Consider the following 19,494-nt stretch of genomic DNA (forward strand, 5'->3'; position numbering starts at 1 on the left):
ATATCTTTTGTTTTTCTTTCTAGAAACGGGACTAATTAGGTGCCCAAGGAACATTCAAAAAACAGGATATTAATACGGCTGCTAATTGCAGACCCCACTGGTTTCAGGTGGATTTTTCTATTGCAAAGCATCTTAAAAAGTCATGTCAATTGAAGCTAGCGGACAAATCAAACGGGGAAGAAGAATTCGCGCTCAATTGGATGGATGAGGTGTTGTTTGTACTTTAATTTAATTTAATTGATGGACCAGGGTCACCGCCCTTCGTCACATAACACGCCTTAATTATTTATATTTGTCCCTAACAACTCTTTTCGTTGTCATAACTAACGTTGTAATTATAGATCTTAATATTACTTAAATTTAATGAATTCACATTTTAACATGTTCAGTTGTATTGAATTATAAAAAATAAAATATTTAAATTAATTAAATGATATAAAAATTTTTAAACAAAATAATGTAAAAAATAAGTAATAATTTATTTACTTATTATTTAATATGACACGTACTTAAATGTATCAAATTAAATATTTAATAATTTAATAATTTAAATTATAAATTTCATATTTTAATTTTTAATTCTCAAACTTCAATTTTATTAAAAGGTATTACCATCCTTACCACAACAAGCTTCTAGATGGTAGAATCGTAGCCGTTGCTTTTGGCACTCGCAATGTATGTTCTTGAAGCAAATGTCCGCTATTTATTCCACGAGACATTAATATATTATTGTCTGCGCGACGAAACAGTCAAAAGATGATATGATATTGATTGAAACAAGTGGACAAATTGAATGAGGATGCGTAATTGACCTGCAAGTCTGGGTAGACTCGGAGGGATCAACATTTGACTATGACTTGGATGAGGTAAGCACAAAGGTAAGCATTTTCCATTTTTATTTTGGTTTTCATTTCTTGTACACTCGTAAAACTTTTTTCATTCTACCCCACGCACATATAATATATAATGAAATGTAAATTTTTTATGAAAACATATAAAATATATATAATGAAAAATAATTATAAAAACATATAAATTATAAAAATGGCCAATCCAAATGTTTATATTTATATTTATATAATGAACATATATAATTCATTTTACCAATATATACACAAACACACACACATATATATATATATATATGTATAATGAAAAATAAATTTCTTCTTCTTCTTTGGGGCTCACCTACAAACAACAAAACTCCGCTCCACTCAATTCTTTCCTCTGTGCCTTGTGTTTTTTTTTTTATAAAAAAAAATATATATATTTTCTAAGTTTCACTAATTATTTTCATCTCTTAATGTTTTTTATTCATTTACTAATACTACCTCACAAAAGGCAAAAGGGTGTAAATGAAACAAAATTATTATCTCACTTTCCAAAAGACTTTTTTAATGATATTTTCCCTAACATGGGCTGAAGTTACTATCGAAATCTTAAGTTCAAAAATTGTTAGTGCTATTTTTCAAATCTTAGGGAAAATGAGTGTAACTGTCAGAAATCTCAGGAGCGGTTTCTGCAATTATCCCTAAAAGCATAGACCAAGACTACAATAATCCCTCATCAGTCCAGTCCATACTTCTTCTTCAGGCCTCAGCTACTTAACGATGAACTCTGCCCCACTGAACTCTTTCCTGTCTTGTGTTTTTGTCTGAAAATGGCGGCATCAGAAGAAGTCAATTTAACAATAAAACCTTCTTGAGGTTTTTAACAATTTCATTTAGCTCCTTTAAAAATTTAAAAATTGCATATAGCTCTATAGTCATTTAAAATGATAATTTTACTATTAAATATTTTAATAAAATTCTCTTATTTGGTATGCTTATACTTAGAATGAGTTTTAAAAGTCAATTTAACAATAAACCTTCCTTGAGGTTTTTAACAATTTTATTTAACTCCTTTGAAATTTTAAAAATTGCACATACTTTTCTAGTCATTTAAAATGACAATTCTAACTTTAAATATTTTAATGAAATTCTCTTGTTTGATATGCTTATACTTAGAATGAGTTTTAAAAGTCAATTTAACAATAAACCTTCCTTGAGGTTTTTAACAATTTTATTTAGCTCTTTTAAAATTTTAAAAATTACACATACCTCCCTAGTCATTTAAAATGACAATTCAATATTTTTTCCTATTTTATAAATCTAAATAGATAATAAAATAACATAAAAAATATCCTGTCGTAATGATAAAATTGTTATTATAATTATTTATCAAATAATATATATGGACATAAAAAATTTGGCACATTTTCTTATAACCATACTAGATAATTTTATAATTATACAGAGAAGTAAATCAAAACTCATTACACAAAGGCATTTTTGAGTATTCATTTAAAAATTTGATCAAATCAATATTATTTTAAAATTTTGTTACTAAAATTATTAAATCAAGGAAAGTAAGTGTAATTTTACAAACCTTACAGTGAAATGGATAGAAACCTCAGCGAGGTTTCTGAAATTATCCCTAATTTTTTTTTTTTTGGTACAAAAAACTCCAAAAAATGGCAGTTGAAACGGGGCCAATAATCTCCTATATTTGCAAGTCCTCCCGCTGACCCACCAGCCGCCGGCGACCCCGGGTCATCTATAAAAGCATAGATCAAGACTACCGTAATCCCTCATCAGTCCAGTCCATACTTCTTCTTCAGGCCTCAGCTACTTAACAATAAACTCTGCTCCACTTAACTCTTTCCTCTGTGTCTTGTGTTCTTGTCTGAAAATGGCGGCGTCAGTGAAAGTGCCAAGAATCAAGCTGGGGTCGCAAGGTCTTGTAGTTTCAGCTCAAGGGCTGGGCTGCATGGGCATGTCAGCCTTCTACGGGGCGCCAAAGCCCGAGCCTGATATGATCAAACTCATCCACCATGCTATTAGCAGAGGTATCACCCATCTTGACACCTCCGATCTCTATGGACCTCACACCAACGAAATACTCATTGGCAAGGTACCATATTTGCAAATTTCTGCTGTTGTGAGCTATGCATAAACTCTTGTACTTTTAATTTCTAAAAGAGCATATTTGTAAATATTTTATTTAGGTAAATTATACTTAACCCCCTGCACTTGAAATCTTGTCTCCCTTTGTGCCCCCTTAATTTTTTTGTCAGCACTTAAACTCCATTTGTTTAAATTGTAAGTATTATTAGTCAAATAAGACAATAATATTCTTCATTTCTTCTTCTTCTTCTTCTTCATTTTTTCATGCAATTATTTTTTCAGATGTTTGTCCTCACTTGTAAACTTTGAATGAATTATTTTGGATTTTGATTTTGGTGCATTTTTGTATCAAATGGTTTTTGCTATGAAGTTATTGATTTATTAGGAGCTATGCGTTGTATATTTACACAAATTCTGCTAGTTAAACATTCACTTGAGCAATATAATTCTCTATGGGTGCATTTGATAAAATTGAAGTTGAAGTTTGAAAACTGAAATTTGAATTTGAAGTCTGAATCCATTAAGTTGTTAAATATTAAATTTGATACATTTAAGTGCGACAGCGTTAAGAGATAAAGTAAATAATTCATCACTTATTTTTTGAGAACAAGTTTTGCTTAAGAAATTTAGTGTTATTTAATTAATTCAGATCTTCAATGTTTGGTTATCAAATGAGTCTGAATATATTCTGATTTGAATTCATTAACTTTAAGTGCTGAATTGGATTATCAAACAGGATCTATAATTATTAGGTAACCAAGCAAAAAACATGTTTAGGGTATAATAGTAATTAAATTTCAATTTGTCTCGCTATTCTTTGGTAAAGAACTCTTTGATTCATTAATATATTTTTCTTGCCGGGAATCAAAATAATTGAAGTTTTATCTCTACCATTGAGATATGTTACCTTCTAAAAGGAAGGAAAGGGAAGCAAACAAGGGGGAAAAATAGGGAAAGGGCAAAGTGATGATAAATAAAATTGGAGGTAGCAAAAGAAGTCAGTGAATTATTACAAGGGGTTAAGTGTAAATTATATTTATTTTATTAGACTATTTAACCAAAAAGACTAGACTCTTTTAAGGCACCAATCAAAAGTTCCAATTGCTGGAAATAACATAAAAACTTAGGTTTGTTTGGTTTGGTGTTTTTGGAGGTGGTTCATGAAAATTTTATTATAGTTTTTTTTTCTTTCTTGAAAAAATATACTTGTAAGAGAAAAAAAGTGGTTGAAAAAAAGTTGAGAGTTTTTATTTTGATAAATTGTTTTCTAAATAGCTTAGTCACCCTAATTTTTCAATATTCCGACAATGGCATCCATGTGGTGTCAATTGTCAAACGTGCAACAAAGTTGAGAAGAGAAGGTTGTAGGTCTAGCGCATACTTTGAATAGCTCTATCCCATTAGAAGTAGCCACGTAACACGAAGGATTAGAACTCTTCTACCATCTCTTTATTTTCTTTTGTTTTTTCCTTCAAAATTCTACATCATAATGGAGTTGGTAAAATAGTACTATTTTCGTCTTTGAAGTTAAAATTGTCATCAATTTATGGAAAGTTTACTATTTCTCTGATAAGGGATAGTAAAATTTACTTTTTATGAGCGGTAAAGTTTTAAAGATTATGAAAAGAGAATTGTATAAAGGAATAGAAGGGAAAAGAAAGGTAAGAAAATGGATGGATTGTGTTTGGATTGATTTTGGGTGGGGAAAGGAGAGGAAACGGAAGGAAAAGGAAATGGATGGATTGTGTTTTGCTCAGACATCATTTCCATACAAAAATAGACGGAAACAGAGGGAAAGAAAATCTCGTTGATGATTTTCTTATAAAATGCCTCAAGCACCCAAATTTAAACTTGAGTAACCATGTATTTCATAGCTGTAGAACTTGCCATTTGTGAAACCTGCTTTAGATATGAATTGTGGGATGCAGCAGCAGGCTAGGAATGTTTGACTAAGCAACTTATGTAAATATTTTATCTATAAGTAAAGTTCCTCTTTTGCTGTTAAAAAAAAAGAGAGAAAAACCATTCCTTTAAACAGCATATTTAGGTTTTCTTTCTTTCCCATCCATATCTAATCCAAATAAGACAAATGAGAACTATTTTCCTCTACTCTCCTTTCCTTTCTTTTTCACTAGGATGTTTTATTTATTTATCTTTCCTTTCCTTTGATCCAAATGGTTCCAAAAAGGGCACTAATTAATCTACATTGATCAGTTCCCTATTTTTGTATTAATGTGTATGTGCACGATTCTGTGTACGTTCATGTTGTGCTCCAAATCTTGTGAATGAAAAAGCTAGATTGTAAATTTAAGTTGAAGAAACATAAAACAAAAAGAGAAAATGGATTGGGTCCTTTAAGAGTATCAGACTTCTAAACTCCAAGGATTACATAATTTTCATATCCTTTCCTACATAAAGAAGTGGCATAGCCTTAACAATGAAGTGTTGGAAAAACTCCAGAGGGACTGTGCCATCCATGAAATCACAAATCCACTTGCTATATCATGCAATAATGTGTATGTCCTTGATGATTAATATACTGAAACCATGGTTCTAGGCCTTGAAGGAAGGAATAAGAGCGAAAGTGGAGCTAGCAACAAAATTTGCAGTCAATTTGCAGGATGGGAAGTTCGATGTGCGTGGTGATCCAGCCTATGTGAGGGCTTCTTGTGAAGCGAGTTTGAAGCGGCTTGATGTTGACTGCATTGATCTCTATTATCAACATCGAATTGATACACGTGTGCCCATTGAAGTCACGGTTTGCGCCATCTTGCCTTTCTTGTATTTTAGCTCCACCTCATTCTTGATGAAACAAAAGTTTGATCAACTCCAAATTTCGAATAATTCAGTTTCATGTCCATTTCAATTCTTCAAAAATTGCACAGAAAAGTTAGTCAACCTTATGGTCTAGGCTAATCTGCAGTATGGTATAGCTGATTTAGCACCAGGCATCCTGAAAAGTGGAAACAATGAAAATATCTTATATTAGCTTGACAGTCCTGCTGAGGGATATACAGATGGATATCATGCTATACATTGTACAGCTTTCCTTTAGAAGCAAGAGACCTGAGCATTCTCTTTCATTTGAGATAGGCTATCCGGTTGAGTAATGATATGCTATTTACTTACCTTGTCATTCGTTTCCAGTTGGTGCCAAAAGCACTGCATATAGAAGATTTTTAGTCGATATCTAAAAACATGGTACTTATTTTGTTCAGAGTACAGATTTTTGTCTAATTGTGAAAGCCAGCTGCAACTGCCCCATTGACCTCTCCAAGCAATTCAAAGATTTCAGCAGCTTACTTACATTAAGCTTTTATGAAACAATTTCTGTCTTCTTTTTCTAATGTAGTCAGCAAAGAATTGTCTTGTTTTTCCTGAGTATTAGGAAGAAACTTTCTTGCAGTTTAATGACTCAAAATACAGGCAAGTATAAAGGAAATCAAGGAAAATTGACAACTGATAATTGATATGTACGGCCATTATTATATATAGACGAAGTCAACAATGTCATGTAATCATATTGGAGGAGCATTTTGTTGGCATGGTCGTAGAGCTAAGTCATCCGGTGGGCTGTACATAGAGAAGTATCACTGGATGCTTGTTGCCATTTTTATCAATTAGCGATTTCAGTTTGACGTATACTTTGTCCACGACTTCGTTGAACTAGTGCAACTTTTGCTTTTTTGCACGTAATATTTTGATTATCTGCCTAAGTATTGAATGTAATAAATCAGCTTTGCATTTTCTTGTCCATTGAAATTCTCTAGATAGGAGAGCTCAAGAAACTGGTTGAAGAGGGTAAAATAAAGTATATAGGTCTGTCTGAGGCCTCAGCTTCAACAATTCGAAGAGCACATGCTGTTCACCCAATAACAGCTGTGCAGTTGGAGTGGTCATTGTGGACCAGAGATGTCGAGGAAGAGATTATTCCCACTTGCAGGTAGTGCATATATTCTGCTGCATTTTCTACATGGTCTAGAAGAAATATGAAGTTCTCAATTCAGTTTTTGGTATAATCTTTCAGAGAGCTTGGAATAGGGATTGTTGCATACAGTCCACTTGGAAGCGGATTCTTCTCTTCAGGTCCAAAGCTGGTCGAGGATTTTACTGAAGGTGATGTCAGAAAGGTATGTGAATAGCCAAAAAGATTAATAGTTTCTATTGTAGTATAGTCAGTGGCAATCTTGCTCAATATCCCTATTCTTATCTATCTGTTATGTTGCTGCACTATTTGATGTCGAATAATTTGGTTGATCTTTTCTAAAACTATCTAATTTAATTAACTTCTATCCAACAGAGCTACACAACTAGCATTTTTCTATCCGACAAGTCTTGTAGTCTTGGATTCCAATAAATGCAGTTTTTGGCATTGTTACAAACTGAACCTTTCGTACAGACAGGATAGAAATTTTGTGCTCTGTATTTTGTTTGAATTTAAAGATAGCACTCGCATTGTCAAATATCATGAGCAGTGGGAGTGTTCTATTTTATGGTGCAAGAACATCCTAGGCATGAAAAAAGGAAGAAACTATGGCATTTTTTAGTAATAGTGTCTTTACAATTTTGAGGGGAAACGGACTTACATTGCAGTGTCATCATCTGGTCTTAGGCACCATGATTTGATGTTTCTATACATCCTGAGTTTGGTTGGTCACAAGTTCACTTGATAATACTGTCTAAGATTGTTTGAAAATGTTTTGGATTTCTATTTTGAGTATCCTCTTTAATGGGAAATGTATCTCAGGATGTACCTTCTACAATTGATGTTTCTTAGAGTACTCAGTCCACCTTACTGGGTTGTTCTTTCCCCTGAAGTTATTCGTAACGTCTTCTTTTGTAGACAACACATGCTTTGCTCCCTTTTGAATTTCTGGCATTACAGTTGCTTAAATTTTGAAATTCATGCAATGCAGTATATGCCAAGGTTTCAAGCAGAGAATTTGGAGCACAACAAGAACTTGTACGAGCAGGTCAATGCGATTGCTTCAAGGAAGGGTTGTACTCCATCACAGCTAGCATTGGCCTGGGTCCATCACCAAGGCAAAGATGTTTGCCCCATACCTGGCACTACCAAGATTGAGAACCTCGATCAGAATATAGGAGCTTTGTCTGTAAAACTGTCGGCAGAGGATATGGCGGAACTTGAATCTATTGCTTCAGCTATCAAGGGTGAGAGATGTGCGTCTGAAGCTGGCACTTGGAAAACTGCTGATACTCCACCTTTGTCAACCTGGAAGTGCACATGAAGACGTAACTTTGTTATGGCAATAATTTCTTCTAGCTATGTGCCTGATGGTGGATTTCACTATATTGAGAGTTAGAGTGATATGTATTTGTTCCAATAAATTTCGTCATACTATTGTCTCCGCGAGGGTTAAGGCAATTAGAGTTATAAGAAGCATGGAGTTTTTTCAGAGAGGTTGTAGTGAATAAAGATCTGGTCATGTAAAAACGTAATATAATTTTTCTTGCAGTTGAATGTATTAAAGGTTATCTATTCTACTTTTGAATGCTACTAATAATAGTTCACGTGTTTTGCACGCGATCGTAATAGCTTAAAATATATTATTCTTAAAATAATTCCTTCTAGCTATGTGTGTGATGGTGGATTTCACTATATTGAGACACTATTGTGTTGAGGGTTAAGGCATGCAAAGTTGTAATAAGAAGAACGGAGTTTTTTTATGTGGTTATAATGATAAATATTTAGTCATGTAAAAGCAGAACATAATTTTCTCTGCAATTGAATGTATTAAAGACTATCTGTTGTACTCTTAAATGCTATAGTGGTTCATTTTTTATGTGCTATTGCTATGACACTTATAGGTTGTCAAACAGCATTCAATTCAAGGCCAATTACACGCAAGGGTTAATTACAATTTCCTCCCTTAAGATTTGGCCAAACTACTAAATGATCCTTGAAGTTTGGTCAAATAACAAATGCCCCCCTATTAGTAACTTCCGTTAAGTATCATAGATGGAATTGATGAAAAGACAAGATAACCATAAGCATTATTAGTTGGACTAGTGCCTGTATTGTATTTTACAATAGGAACGAATTTTCAAACACCCATATATAATTTTATACTCTAACAAAATCATAATTCCTTCCTTTTATTTTAACCTTCTTCATCTCTAACTTTCTGAAAGCTTGAATATGGCAACCATGGCAGCAGCAGTCGAAGTGGATCTTTGTCACTACCGGCCACTAACATTCAATGGTGGATCTTTGTCAAATTTGCAACTGGAACTTGAAATTTTGTGTAAATTATGATTTGATCATCAATTTTGGCCAAAAGTGACCACAAAACCACCAAACAAGTCTGAATATCTGTATCTCGTATTCTCATCACCACTCAAACCAAATTCCACAAAATTTTTATGAAAAATTTATTCATGATAAATAGAATAAAAACCAAACAGCTGCATCTCCTATTCTCATCGCCACTTAAACCACATTCTACAAAATTTGTATGAAAATTATGTTCATGACAAATAGAACACAAACCAGCCAACAAGTCAACAAGAAAACATCAAGATCCCTCTATTCAAGAGCCAAAGAGACGAATCCCATTTCATTTTAAATTTATAGATCTCTAATAACAAAAAGAATCCATTTCACTTTAGATTCTCAAATTCCTCATATTTACCATGTAGAAAATTGGCACGAGGCATATAGCAACTATTGATTTGTACCAATTGGAGTAGAAAAGTGACAAATCGTCCCTGCAATTATGTGCCTTTTTGTGCTTGAAAGCTAACACATGATATTATCCCAATTGAACCCTGTACACACTTATTGGTTATGAAGAAGTCTTTCAAGCGAGGGTCGCTGGCAAATTATATGTTATCCCAATTGACAATCCTAGCTTCAACTCCAGCCATTAAATTAAAAGGATATTTAAATCTAAACCCACTACAAGGTGAAGCTCTCAACTCGAGAGCACTTTCGTTTTTTCTTGATTTTGGTATACTCTCTTTTTCTTTTCTTTTTTCATAATTTTCATTTAATTTCTCCTTTGTTTGTTATTGCAAAGCTCTGTTTGGATTTGGGATTTATTTCAATAGATTTTATCATCATTATTGGAGTTTAAAATCATTTACTAGCAAATCTAACTATTGCAATATCCATGAAAGGGAGACAATTTTAAAATTTCTTGTATTTTTCATATCTTTTCATAATTTTTCAGATATATTGCATTTGTTAAATTACAAATATTCAAGTTTTAGTGCATATTAAATTTGCCATTAAGGTAGCTATGTAAATCAAATCATGCTGACCGATTTTTAGCAATTCGTTAATGAAATCTGTTTTTTATAAAAAAAAAAAACTTAAATGTAAATTACTCTTCGCCGTTTTATTGTCCACTTTTCAATTGTCAATAACTCTTTTAAGATATTTTGCAATACAAAAATCAACTGAAACCAGTAGACTCTGCCATTAATAGCAGTATTCCTATCATGTTTTTGAATATTACTCATACATCTAATTCATCCCATTTAGAGAAAGAAAAAAGATGAAAACAGAAAGATATAAAAGTCACAAAAAACACAAATCTAGTTCAGAATTTGGCGGTGACCAATTGTTCTGTAGAATTAGTAGGATAAATAGTTGTCAGATTTTATAACCCCTTTTTGGTCAAATGTTATTTAAATTCATAGTTGGATGGTGAAATATTATTTTTAATATTTAGGTCATTACAATTCCAGTAATTTAAATTACCAGTTACTATCATCATTGGAAGAAGCACATTGAAGGAATGACACTCTAAGATGGCTACAGAATTTTTCTAGTTGGTTATACAACATATTAATATTCGAAACAAAATTCTAATCACACAATTGTATTTGATCTCAACTAGCCGTCACTACTTTAAATTGGTTTGGATCGCAAGTAATGCCATTACTTTATGTGAATCAAATATGAAAAATGCATGATATATATGAGGGAAAAAAAATAAAATGTACTAGTTTTCAATTTCTTTATGTAGAATATTTTCTTGAATATTAATTGTTCACATATTTTAGTCAAGGTCATTAATCAACCTGGACCTAATCAACACCAAACCTAGGGCAAATTTATTGAAATATTGCCAAAAAGAACTTCGAAAAATATTGTTGAAAAGTTTAGTTCCATTTTTCTATCCAGGCCTATTGTGTTTCTGACATGACATGCAGTGGACCAGTTTATTAGTTCCATTTTCTTTTTATAAAAGGAGCCTGCCATATGTCAGACACATGGCGAGCCACATTTAAAAATTGGTTCCTATCTTAAAGCCCACCGAGTAGGGGTGACAATCGGATCCAAATTAGATTGGCGGGTCGGGTTAAAATTCGGGTATAACAGTAAATTCGCTGGCTCGAACTTGACCCGTCAACTCGAAATGGGTCAGGATACCTAATCCGAACCCGAAATTTTCGGGTTGGCAGGTCGACCCGAATGACCCGAAACTTAATTTCAATTTACTAATTTACCACTGTAATTTCTAATAAAACCAATTTCGCACGAGACTAATTGCATAATCAAATAATAAAAATTTAAATAAATAATCCCAAACCAAATCTAAAATAAAATTAAAACACCATAAAAGTGTTTTTATCCCAAATCAAATATAAAATAAATTAAAACAGTATAAAAGTAAAAAATAATATAATACATTATTTGTCCAAACATAATAATTTCAACTTCACAAAAGTTAAATAAATTCATTTAGGATTAAGTGATTAATGCCTTTGAAAAAAAAAGAATAAATTAGTTTAGTTAGATAAAATAATTTTTATGTTCATTAAATTATTTTAATTTGTAAACGGGTTATCGAGTCACCAACGGATTGACCCAAATTCGACCCGTTTCTTTTCGGGTTCACCGAGTTCGACCCGATTCTGACCCGCGAAACCTCAGCCTAAATCCATTAATTTCATGTTAGGTTCGTATCATATTTTCAGGTTGTATCGGAAATTGCCACCCCTAATCAAATTGCCATGCGTGATCCATCCACTATAATAAGGGTATTTGGAGGCATACGAAAGTGGTGGGCTCACTGCTTCTGAACCTTTACAATTGGGTCCTATTTACGTAGTGGGAATTTGTTTTAGGGATACGTGGAAAGATAATTTTTTAAAAATTAATTAAAAATAATAGAAATTTAATTATTGGAATTTCATATTGCTATCAATTTTCTCCTCCAACAAAAACATATAAATCATTTGTTTAACAAAACCTTATCGATAGTATGTCTTAGTAGCAAATTATAGAAAAGGGTTAGCTATATTGCCAAAACAATTATGTTCTTGCCAGTGCAATTTCACTCTAAATAATAGTAATACCCTCACAGACCAATAGTAATCATATTTTGTATTGTAAAGATCCACGTAATAAAACAAGCGCCAAAATTGAAAACTAATCTAAAGTGCGATTTGGCTCATCTTTAGTTGATTCTCTCTCCATTTTCAGCAGTACCCATTTAGATGTATGACACGTATCTTCATTTATAAACAAGAGTTAGGATTAGTTAAATTTAAATTGACCTTGTCCCTTCTTAGTAATTGAAGACGTGTTTCATACATCTAAATATGCATTGTACTAAATAAAGAAAGAACTCACTAGAGAGGAGCCAAATCCGTTTAAAGTTATGTCAGCAAATTCTATGATATTTTATATTGTAGATTCACAATTAGATGATTAATCATTTTTATAGTTGAGAAGGGCCAATTTGACATCGTCTTACAAATTTGTTCATTTTTCGTTAGGAGAACCACGTTTGTTGTTACTTTTTTTTTTTTTGTCAATTGTCATCCCTACTCCTACTTCTACTCTAATTATGGGAAGACTCAACTGAACCTACGGAGGACTGATGGGGATAGAATCATCACCGGACCAGACGGGTGCCTGGATTTGAAACAGAGCCACAAGAGTGGCATTTTGGTGGTCCCACCCCACCAAAGCCTTAAGGGCTTGGTGGTGGCCACCAGCCCAAGAGCTGGTGGTTGTTACCCTTACTTTCTCATTTGCCTAAAGTTAACTAAGCATTCGCCAGCATGTGTGATGAAAGGGGGGCATGACTTGAAAAGATTATTAATTAACAGTTAATATCCCTAACCTATAACAGACTAATTGTGACATGATTTGCTGTAAAAAATCATAATCTCAACCTTTGGAAGTTCTGTAAAAATATAACATACTCATTAATAGTCTTGATATACTAAGCACAAAGTGTTATCAAGTAGTAATAAAGAGAAATTTTCCATTGATTCGCAATAAATAGAAGGCGAATTTACCCTAAAGAGGAGCGAAAGTAGATTACGAGTTGAAGTCCATTCTCATCAATTTATCACAAGTATTCAGAATAAATCATAGTTGAAACTAGAAAGTAGAATGAATGCAGATGCAAAACAGTTCCTGAAATTTGGGCCTTATAAGATCAATACCATGTGGATTGAGCTGAGAGTGAGTCCAGACTGTGGCATGAGTCTACTTTTCAGCTTGAGAGTAGCATATGGACTTACGTTTTGTCCCTCAGAGCCCAGTTTTTAGGAAGCTGTTGAACGGGCCCTTTTCCTGTTTGTTTTGTTGGTTTCAATATTTAATCATTTATGTGTTTCTTTTGTCTTAGGCCTGATGTTGGCAAAATGTGATTCCTGTTTTATTCAATTAAATTTCATTCATGTATTTAGAAAAAGATAGATTAAGAGAGATTACTTTTTTTTTTTGTTCTTCCATCACGAAGAATTCAGTTAGTTGCTCTTTTTTTTTTTTTTTAACTATCAAAATCTCCAAATCTCTTTTTTTTTTCTTTTGATTATACGTTAATTCGCCCAAAATTAATTGTATTAGTTGTCTAGGTTCGCTTGTCACAGCCTATAAATAAAGGCATTGTACAATTGTAAAATTTATACACATTTTCTCTCCAATTTGGATAATTTATCCCTAGCTCTATATATCCTAGGTAGGAATTCAAAAATGGAAAATTAAATATCCATACAAACATATCACCTTTAAAGCTCTTTGCAGAATCAATTATTTTACTAATGCCCTTTCCAGCAACTAGCTCAAGCAGCAGAAAAACCAAGTTGCAGACATCCTTCTTAAAGGAACTTATTAAGTCTCATATTTCATTCTTTGCAAAAATTCTCCAATTTGAAGAAGTAAAATATGATTCTGAAAATTTAGCAAATCTCAAAGTCGGATATCCTAAATCCAAACCTAAGATTGAGCATACATCTTCAACCAATTCTTCCCTATTTGGAGTACTATTCTATCCTGTTTTGAGCAGAAAAGAGATGATGATAGAGGTTTCCTTTCGACATGAATTTCTAGACCACAAGTCTGTTGTTACTTCCCAAATTGGGCTGTCATATTCTTCCAAGAATGATTGATCTCAAACATAAATTGTTAATCAATTCTGTCAAAATGATGAAGTTTGAACCTCAAATAGGGAAGAAAAAAAAGATAACAAAATACACCAACAACAAATTGACACATGTTTGAAAAGAAATACTAGTACACAACCATCACTAAATAAATGCAGCAAAACGAAATTACACAAAATACACCAACAGCAAAAATATCTGAATAACCTTTAAGCGGCCGTGCATATTGATAAAATGGTGCACGGTGTACAAATCTCATTAAATTGATTGTTTCCACCATGTCTTGACAAGAAAAGAGCCATCGATCCTTTCAATTTTCACCTCAATCTTCCACAAAAGCACCAAAGAAAGCCAGACCACACAGATGACCATCACACTCCCTGATGATATATCATCACTAATGATTAGAGCAATAATTAGTTGTTTGTTCATCAATTTCAGTGTGCTCGTGCACGCACTACAGGCAACTGAAGTAGTACAAAAAAGCTACCAAAGTGTCAATATAAATTAAACTCCCTTAAATGAAAAAAGCATGATTATTTCTACAAGCCAATTAATGGTAACGGCAAAAAAAATTACCAGATATTGCACCAGCTCAATCTATGATGATGATCTTCAGATTCTCATTTCCATTATATTCCTGTGCTTCTTCAATTTCCCGTACTAAAGATTTGACGCCATCTCCACAAAAACTCACATTAATTGTTTCAAGAGTAGATGTACGCCCTAAACAAGCAGGCATCATTTCCAATTTAGAAATGCTTCGGAGTTTTAATTGCTGAAGGCACGGGAAGTAATCATCACTGTCAGGGTCCGCCTCTGTCCACTCCACAATCCATGCATTTTCCAAAGTCAAGGCCCCGAGTTTAGGGAATCCTCCTTCCATCAGCTCCCATTTTTGGCCCTCCATTGACTGGGCTCTTAATTTGAGGACTTCAAGATTGGGTAGTTGTTCGATCAATGACATTTTTCCACAGGGTAGATCGATATTTTTAAGAGACAACTTCTTCAAATTCTTGGGAAAAGAAAGCTCAACATGCTCCCGTGAACCGAAAAACTGGTAGCCCCCTAAGGTGAGTGACTCTAGGCACATGCCAGAGTCAAGACCCTGAGTTTAGGGAATCCTCCTTCCATCAGCTCCCATTTTTGGCCGTCCATTGACCGCATTCTTAATTTGAGGACTTCAAGATTGGGTAGTTGTTCAATCAATGACATTTTTCTACAGGGAAGACCCAGACCGCCAAGACTCAACTTCTTCAAATTCATGGGAAAGGGAGGCTCAACATGTTCCCATGAACTTGGGCAGTAATGGCCCAAACAGGTGAGTGATTCTAGGCATGCTAGTTGACTCATGTTGCAGTATACTCTGTTTTGTCCCCCCAAATTGCGAATTTTAAGTCGGCGAACGTTGGGAATCCTTCTCAACAGGTTCTCTCCCCCTTCGTCAAGAAAAAGAAACAGAGTAGAGAGTGTGTCTAAATTGGAGAGGTTTTCAACAACGTTGTCATTGGAAGAAAGACCAATAACGACGCCACCCTTCAAACATACATGCCTCAAATTCCTCATGTTCCAGATGCTATCTGGCAATGACACCATCGCATGAGAATTTAGACTGAAGGTTTCCAAATGTGAGAGCTTGGCTATAGATGGCGGAATGAATTTCATGTGCCAAGCTGTAAGGGCTAAGTACCTCAAACAAAGAAGTGATTCGACTTCAGTTGGAAGCTCCTTCAGCCATAGGTTAATGCCCTCTAAATTCAAAACTTTAAGATGTTTGTAGATGCAAAAAAGGAAGGAAATGTTATGCAACATAAACTCCTTGTATCCTGGAGTAGCATGGAAGAATAGCAGACTGGCTAAATGCGGACAAAATAGCCTTGACTTTATAAAATCTTCTTCACTGGAGCAAATGGACAACCGAGGTAGGTTGGGAGGCTCATTAAAGGTAGAAAGCTCATCATATCCTCGCAAGACCTGAAGAAATTTCTTTTCTTTCGCCTCGTCCTTACAGAACTCAAATATCAAATCATGAATGTAACAAGTTTTGACTCCACCAATGGATCCGCTTTTACTTACCATAACTAAGTTTCGACCAATAAGGTCCATCAGATATTCTTCTGCAATGACCTCTGATCTCTTTCCTTCAATTTTTTTCACAAACCCTTCTGCAATCCAGAGGCGCATCAAATTCTTGGCACCAATTTTTTCATCTTCTCGAAATGCTGCAAAATACAGCAGGCATGCCTTCAAGTGATATGGTAAATGCTCATAACTGAGCTCCAATGACTTCTTCCACTGGTCTGTACCAGACACCGTGGTCGAAGTTAAACTTTCAGCAAATTCTTCCCAAACCAAAATATCATGCTCTATAGTTGCTAGAATTCCAGCTACAACAACAACTGCAAATGGTAATCCCCTGCATTTTTTGGCAATCTCCATCATGTATCCATGCAATCCTTGAGGACAATCTTCTTCTCCAAAAACCTTCTTCAGCAGTAGTTCAAAACTTTCTTTCTCACTGAGTGGGTGAAGATAGTGAGGTTCTCCACCATATTGAACCTCTGAAGCTACATTAGAAAATCGACTCGTAAAGATGATTCTACTTCCATTCTTGTCATTGGGGAATGCAATTCTCAGCTCATTCCATACCTCAATGTCCCAGACATCATCAAAAACAACAAGATACCGATTCTTCAATAGCCTTTGATAGAGCTTTTCAAGCAACGCATGTTCATCCAGATTTTGAAACTCATCCTTCCTAGAATGTTTGCCATCAGAGCACAAAATTTGAAGCAACACATTTTTCATGTTAAATTCTTGAGAAACAGTACACCAAAGACGAATGTGGAAGTTACAGATTACTGACCTATCATTGTAAACTTTTTTGGCTAAAGTTGTCTTACCAAGCCCAGCCATTCCCACAATGGGAACAATTTCCACCTGTTTTGATCCGCTTACAAGTCGGTCAATTACTTTTGCTGCCTCATCATCAAGACCAACCATGACTTCATGGGTTACTGGCATTTTACCTTTTGATAGCATGCGGCTGGAAGTCTTGCTAACTTCTGGTGCTCTTAAGCTATGAAAGGAAGGAATACTTTCAATAATGCTAGAGCCACTGATCTGATCCTTAAAATGCTTGATATGGATGTTGGTCTTAGCCAGCATATCATAACAGTCAAGGGCATCTGTGGACTCTGAGAAGCTAACTTCTCCTCCTTTCACTCTGTTTAGAGAAGGCGAGCAAATTATAATGCCTGCCTCACTAAGAAGAGCACCAATTTTTTCGTTTTGTTCATCCATTTTCTCCTGATGCTCCCTTAAAATGCTTCTCAAGAATCTCAGTCCTGCATAGAGTATTACCATTTCATCTTTCATAGAATCCATAAAACTTGAACTGCAGCAGAACAGCTCCCAGAGACAACCTGTAAGAGAATCATTGAAGTTGTTCAATATCTGCTGATCCATCATTCTATTATGCAATGATTTTGAGGATCTTGTAGCTCTAAGAACTTCCATGTAAATCTCATAGACTTGAAAATCAACAGCTCTGATCTTCTGTTGTTGTTCATGCATCATGGAGTGGAACTCAGGATAGTGCATTTCCTTTGCATCATCCCAATAAGAAAACATGTAAGAGAGGCGTGCTGCTTTCAAAGCCGCCACTTCAAAGTGCGCCAATAGCAAGGCAGGAATATCTGCAGTTCCTCGCATTTTGGCAAAGGGAATGAAGCTTTTCAAGAACGTCAGCTTTGCTTCAAGGGCTTGGACTTGAGCACTCAAAATACACGATTCACTAATTTCGAAACTCATAGCGTAATTTGTCAAATCTGCTAGATCTTGTAGGATGAGGTCTATGAATTCCAACAGTTCATCATCTGTCATACAAGAATTTGATTGCAATGACCTGCTGCTTGCCAAAGCAAAGTCAATATGGATGATTTTTTGGATGATTTCTTGCTGAAGCAATTTGATCTGTTTCTTAATTTCGGGGAATATTCCACAGTGAATATCCTCCTCATATTTGTGAAAGGTATCTTCAATGCAAGAAAAGAAAGATGAAAGACTCACCTTCTTCACAACATTGTCAGATTCCAAGTACAAATCATTGCTTTGGCTCCACTTTCTTGCACACATAAGAAATGTTTTGAGAAATTTCATGTGTTTGATTGCAACACTAAAATCGTCAGGAACATACCGGTATCGGAATTTGTTCAGAAGCAACTCTAGATCAAGTAAGACACGATCGATGCTGCAAGTGGAGGCCATCTCCATCTCTTATGCAGGGAATCTCCTCAGTTTCACTCTCAAATTTTAAGGGAGAAACAAATCTCACTAACTGCAGAGCTAGCAAAGTATTTCTTTCCTGAAAATTACGACAAGGTGAGTGAGTGAAGAAGAGTATTGAGATTATCAAGGTGGACCCCAGACAGTGATAATCAATTACTCAACTAGGTGGAATTGAAGGCACGTGTTGGATTAAATTGGCTTCACCCAAAATCCAAATTTATCTTGAACTAATTACAAATGAAAATTGATAAAATTAAGTTGACAATCTGTCATCAACATTTTATTAGGGAAATTTGATACGACAATCTCTCATGATCACAGGAAATTGCATTCTTGAAACATTTTCTGTTTCGGTAACCAATGTTGTATTAATTGGAGTTGATCAAAAGTTTTGTACGCTTTCAACATGTATTTTACAACTCTAAAAAAATTCAAAAGATTTCATCCTCAAATGCTTGTCTACTCTTATGCAAGGATTTTCCTCAATATCACTCTCAAATATTAGTATAGAATAAGGAGAAACAAATCTCACCTTCTCCAGGGCCAGCAAGTCTTTCTTTCCTCAAATTTACTTTCCTTTTATTTTTTTGTGTTTTATTATTATTATTATTTTTGGTGGGATAGTGAAGAAGAGAAATCAGAATTTAACAAACAAACGGAGCAAGAAACAGAATATCAGCAAAGTAAAGAGAAAAAGGACTACTCTGGTATGGTCCATTGGCAAAGGGTCCCTACACCTATACTACAGAAGCACAAAAAAATTAACCATAGCAGCTCAATTCAGACTTGTTTTACTTTAATCTTTAATGGATTGTTTCTTCGAAAAATTTAACCATTGTTGCTACACATAGTCCCATCATATTATTACATGCATAAATTCTGTGAA

General features: G+C 34.3%; 2 protein-coding genes across 2 annotated transcripts; one reads left to right on the forward strand and one right to left on the reverse strand.

Annotated features, from left to right (window-relative positions):
* Positions 1-2,551: 2,551 nt before the first annotated feature.
* LOC113765526 (auxin-induced protein PCNT115-like) lies at positions 2,552-8,453 on the forward strand. Its single transcript, XM_027309745.1, has 5 exons — positions 2,552-2,952; positions 5,503-5,703; positions 6,716-6,888; positions 6,973-7,075; positions 7,862-8,453. The coding sequence occupies exons 1-5, from the start codon at positions 2,731-2,733 to the stop codon at positions 8,192-8,194; spliced, it is 1,032 nt and encodes a 343-aa protein (XP_027165546.1). The 5' UTR covers positions 2,552-2,730; the 3' UTR covers positions 8,195-8,453.
* A 6,035-nt stretch (positions 8,454-14,488) lies between these two features.
* LOC113766080 (putative late blight resistance protein homolog R1B-14) lies at positions 14,489-18,593 on the reverse strand. Its single transcript, XM_027310307.1, has 2 exons — positions 14,898-18,593; positions 14,489-14,698 (listed from the first exon to the last, which is right to left on the reverse strand). Exon 1 carries the CDS (start codon positions 18,591-18,593, stop codon positions 15,402-15,404), a length of 3,192 nt encoding a protein of 1,063 aa, XP_027166108.1. The 3' UTR covers positions 14,489-14,698; positions 14,898-15,401.
* Between the last annotated feature and the right edge of the window lie 901 nt (positions 18,594-19,494).

This window comes from Coffea eugenioides, chromosome 3 (assembly GCF_003713205.1).
Source record: "Coffea eugenioides isolate CCC68of chromosome 3, Ceug_1.0, whole genome shotgun sequence".
In the NCBI taxonomy this organism is placed as follows: Eukaryota; Viridiplantae; Streptophyta; class Magnoliopsida; order Gentianales; family Rubiaceae; genus Coffea; species Coffea eugenioides.

Excerpts from the sequence above, each read along its gene's own strand:
- LOC113766080 (XM_027310307.1), bottom strand. The coding sequence starts at position 18,593 with ATGGAGATGGCCTCCACTTGCAGCATCGATCGTGTCTTACTTGATCTA.
- LOC113765526 (XM_027309745.1), top strand. The coding sequence starts at position 2,731 with ATGGCGGCGTCAGTGAAAGTGCCAAGAATCAAGCTGGGGTCGCAAGGT. Across the intron at positions 2,953-5,502 it reads ACGAAATACTCATTGGCAAG|GCCTTGAAGGAAGGAATAAG; the intron begins GTACCATATTTG and ends CCATGGTTCTAG. Across the intron at positions 6,889-6,972 it reads GAGATTATTCCCACTTGCAG|AGAGCTTGGAATAGGGATTG; the intron begins GTAGTGCATATA and ends ATAATCTTTCAG.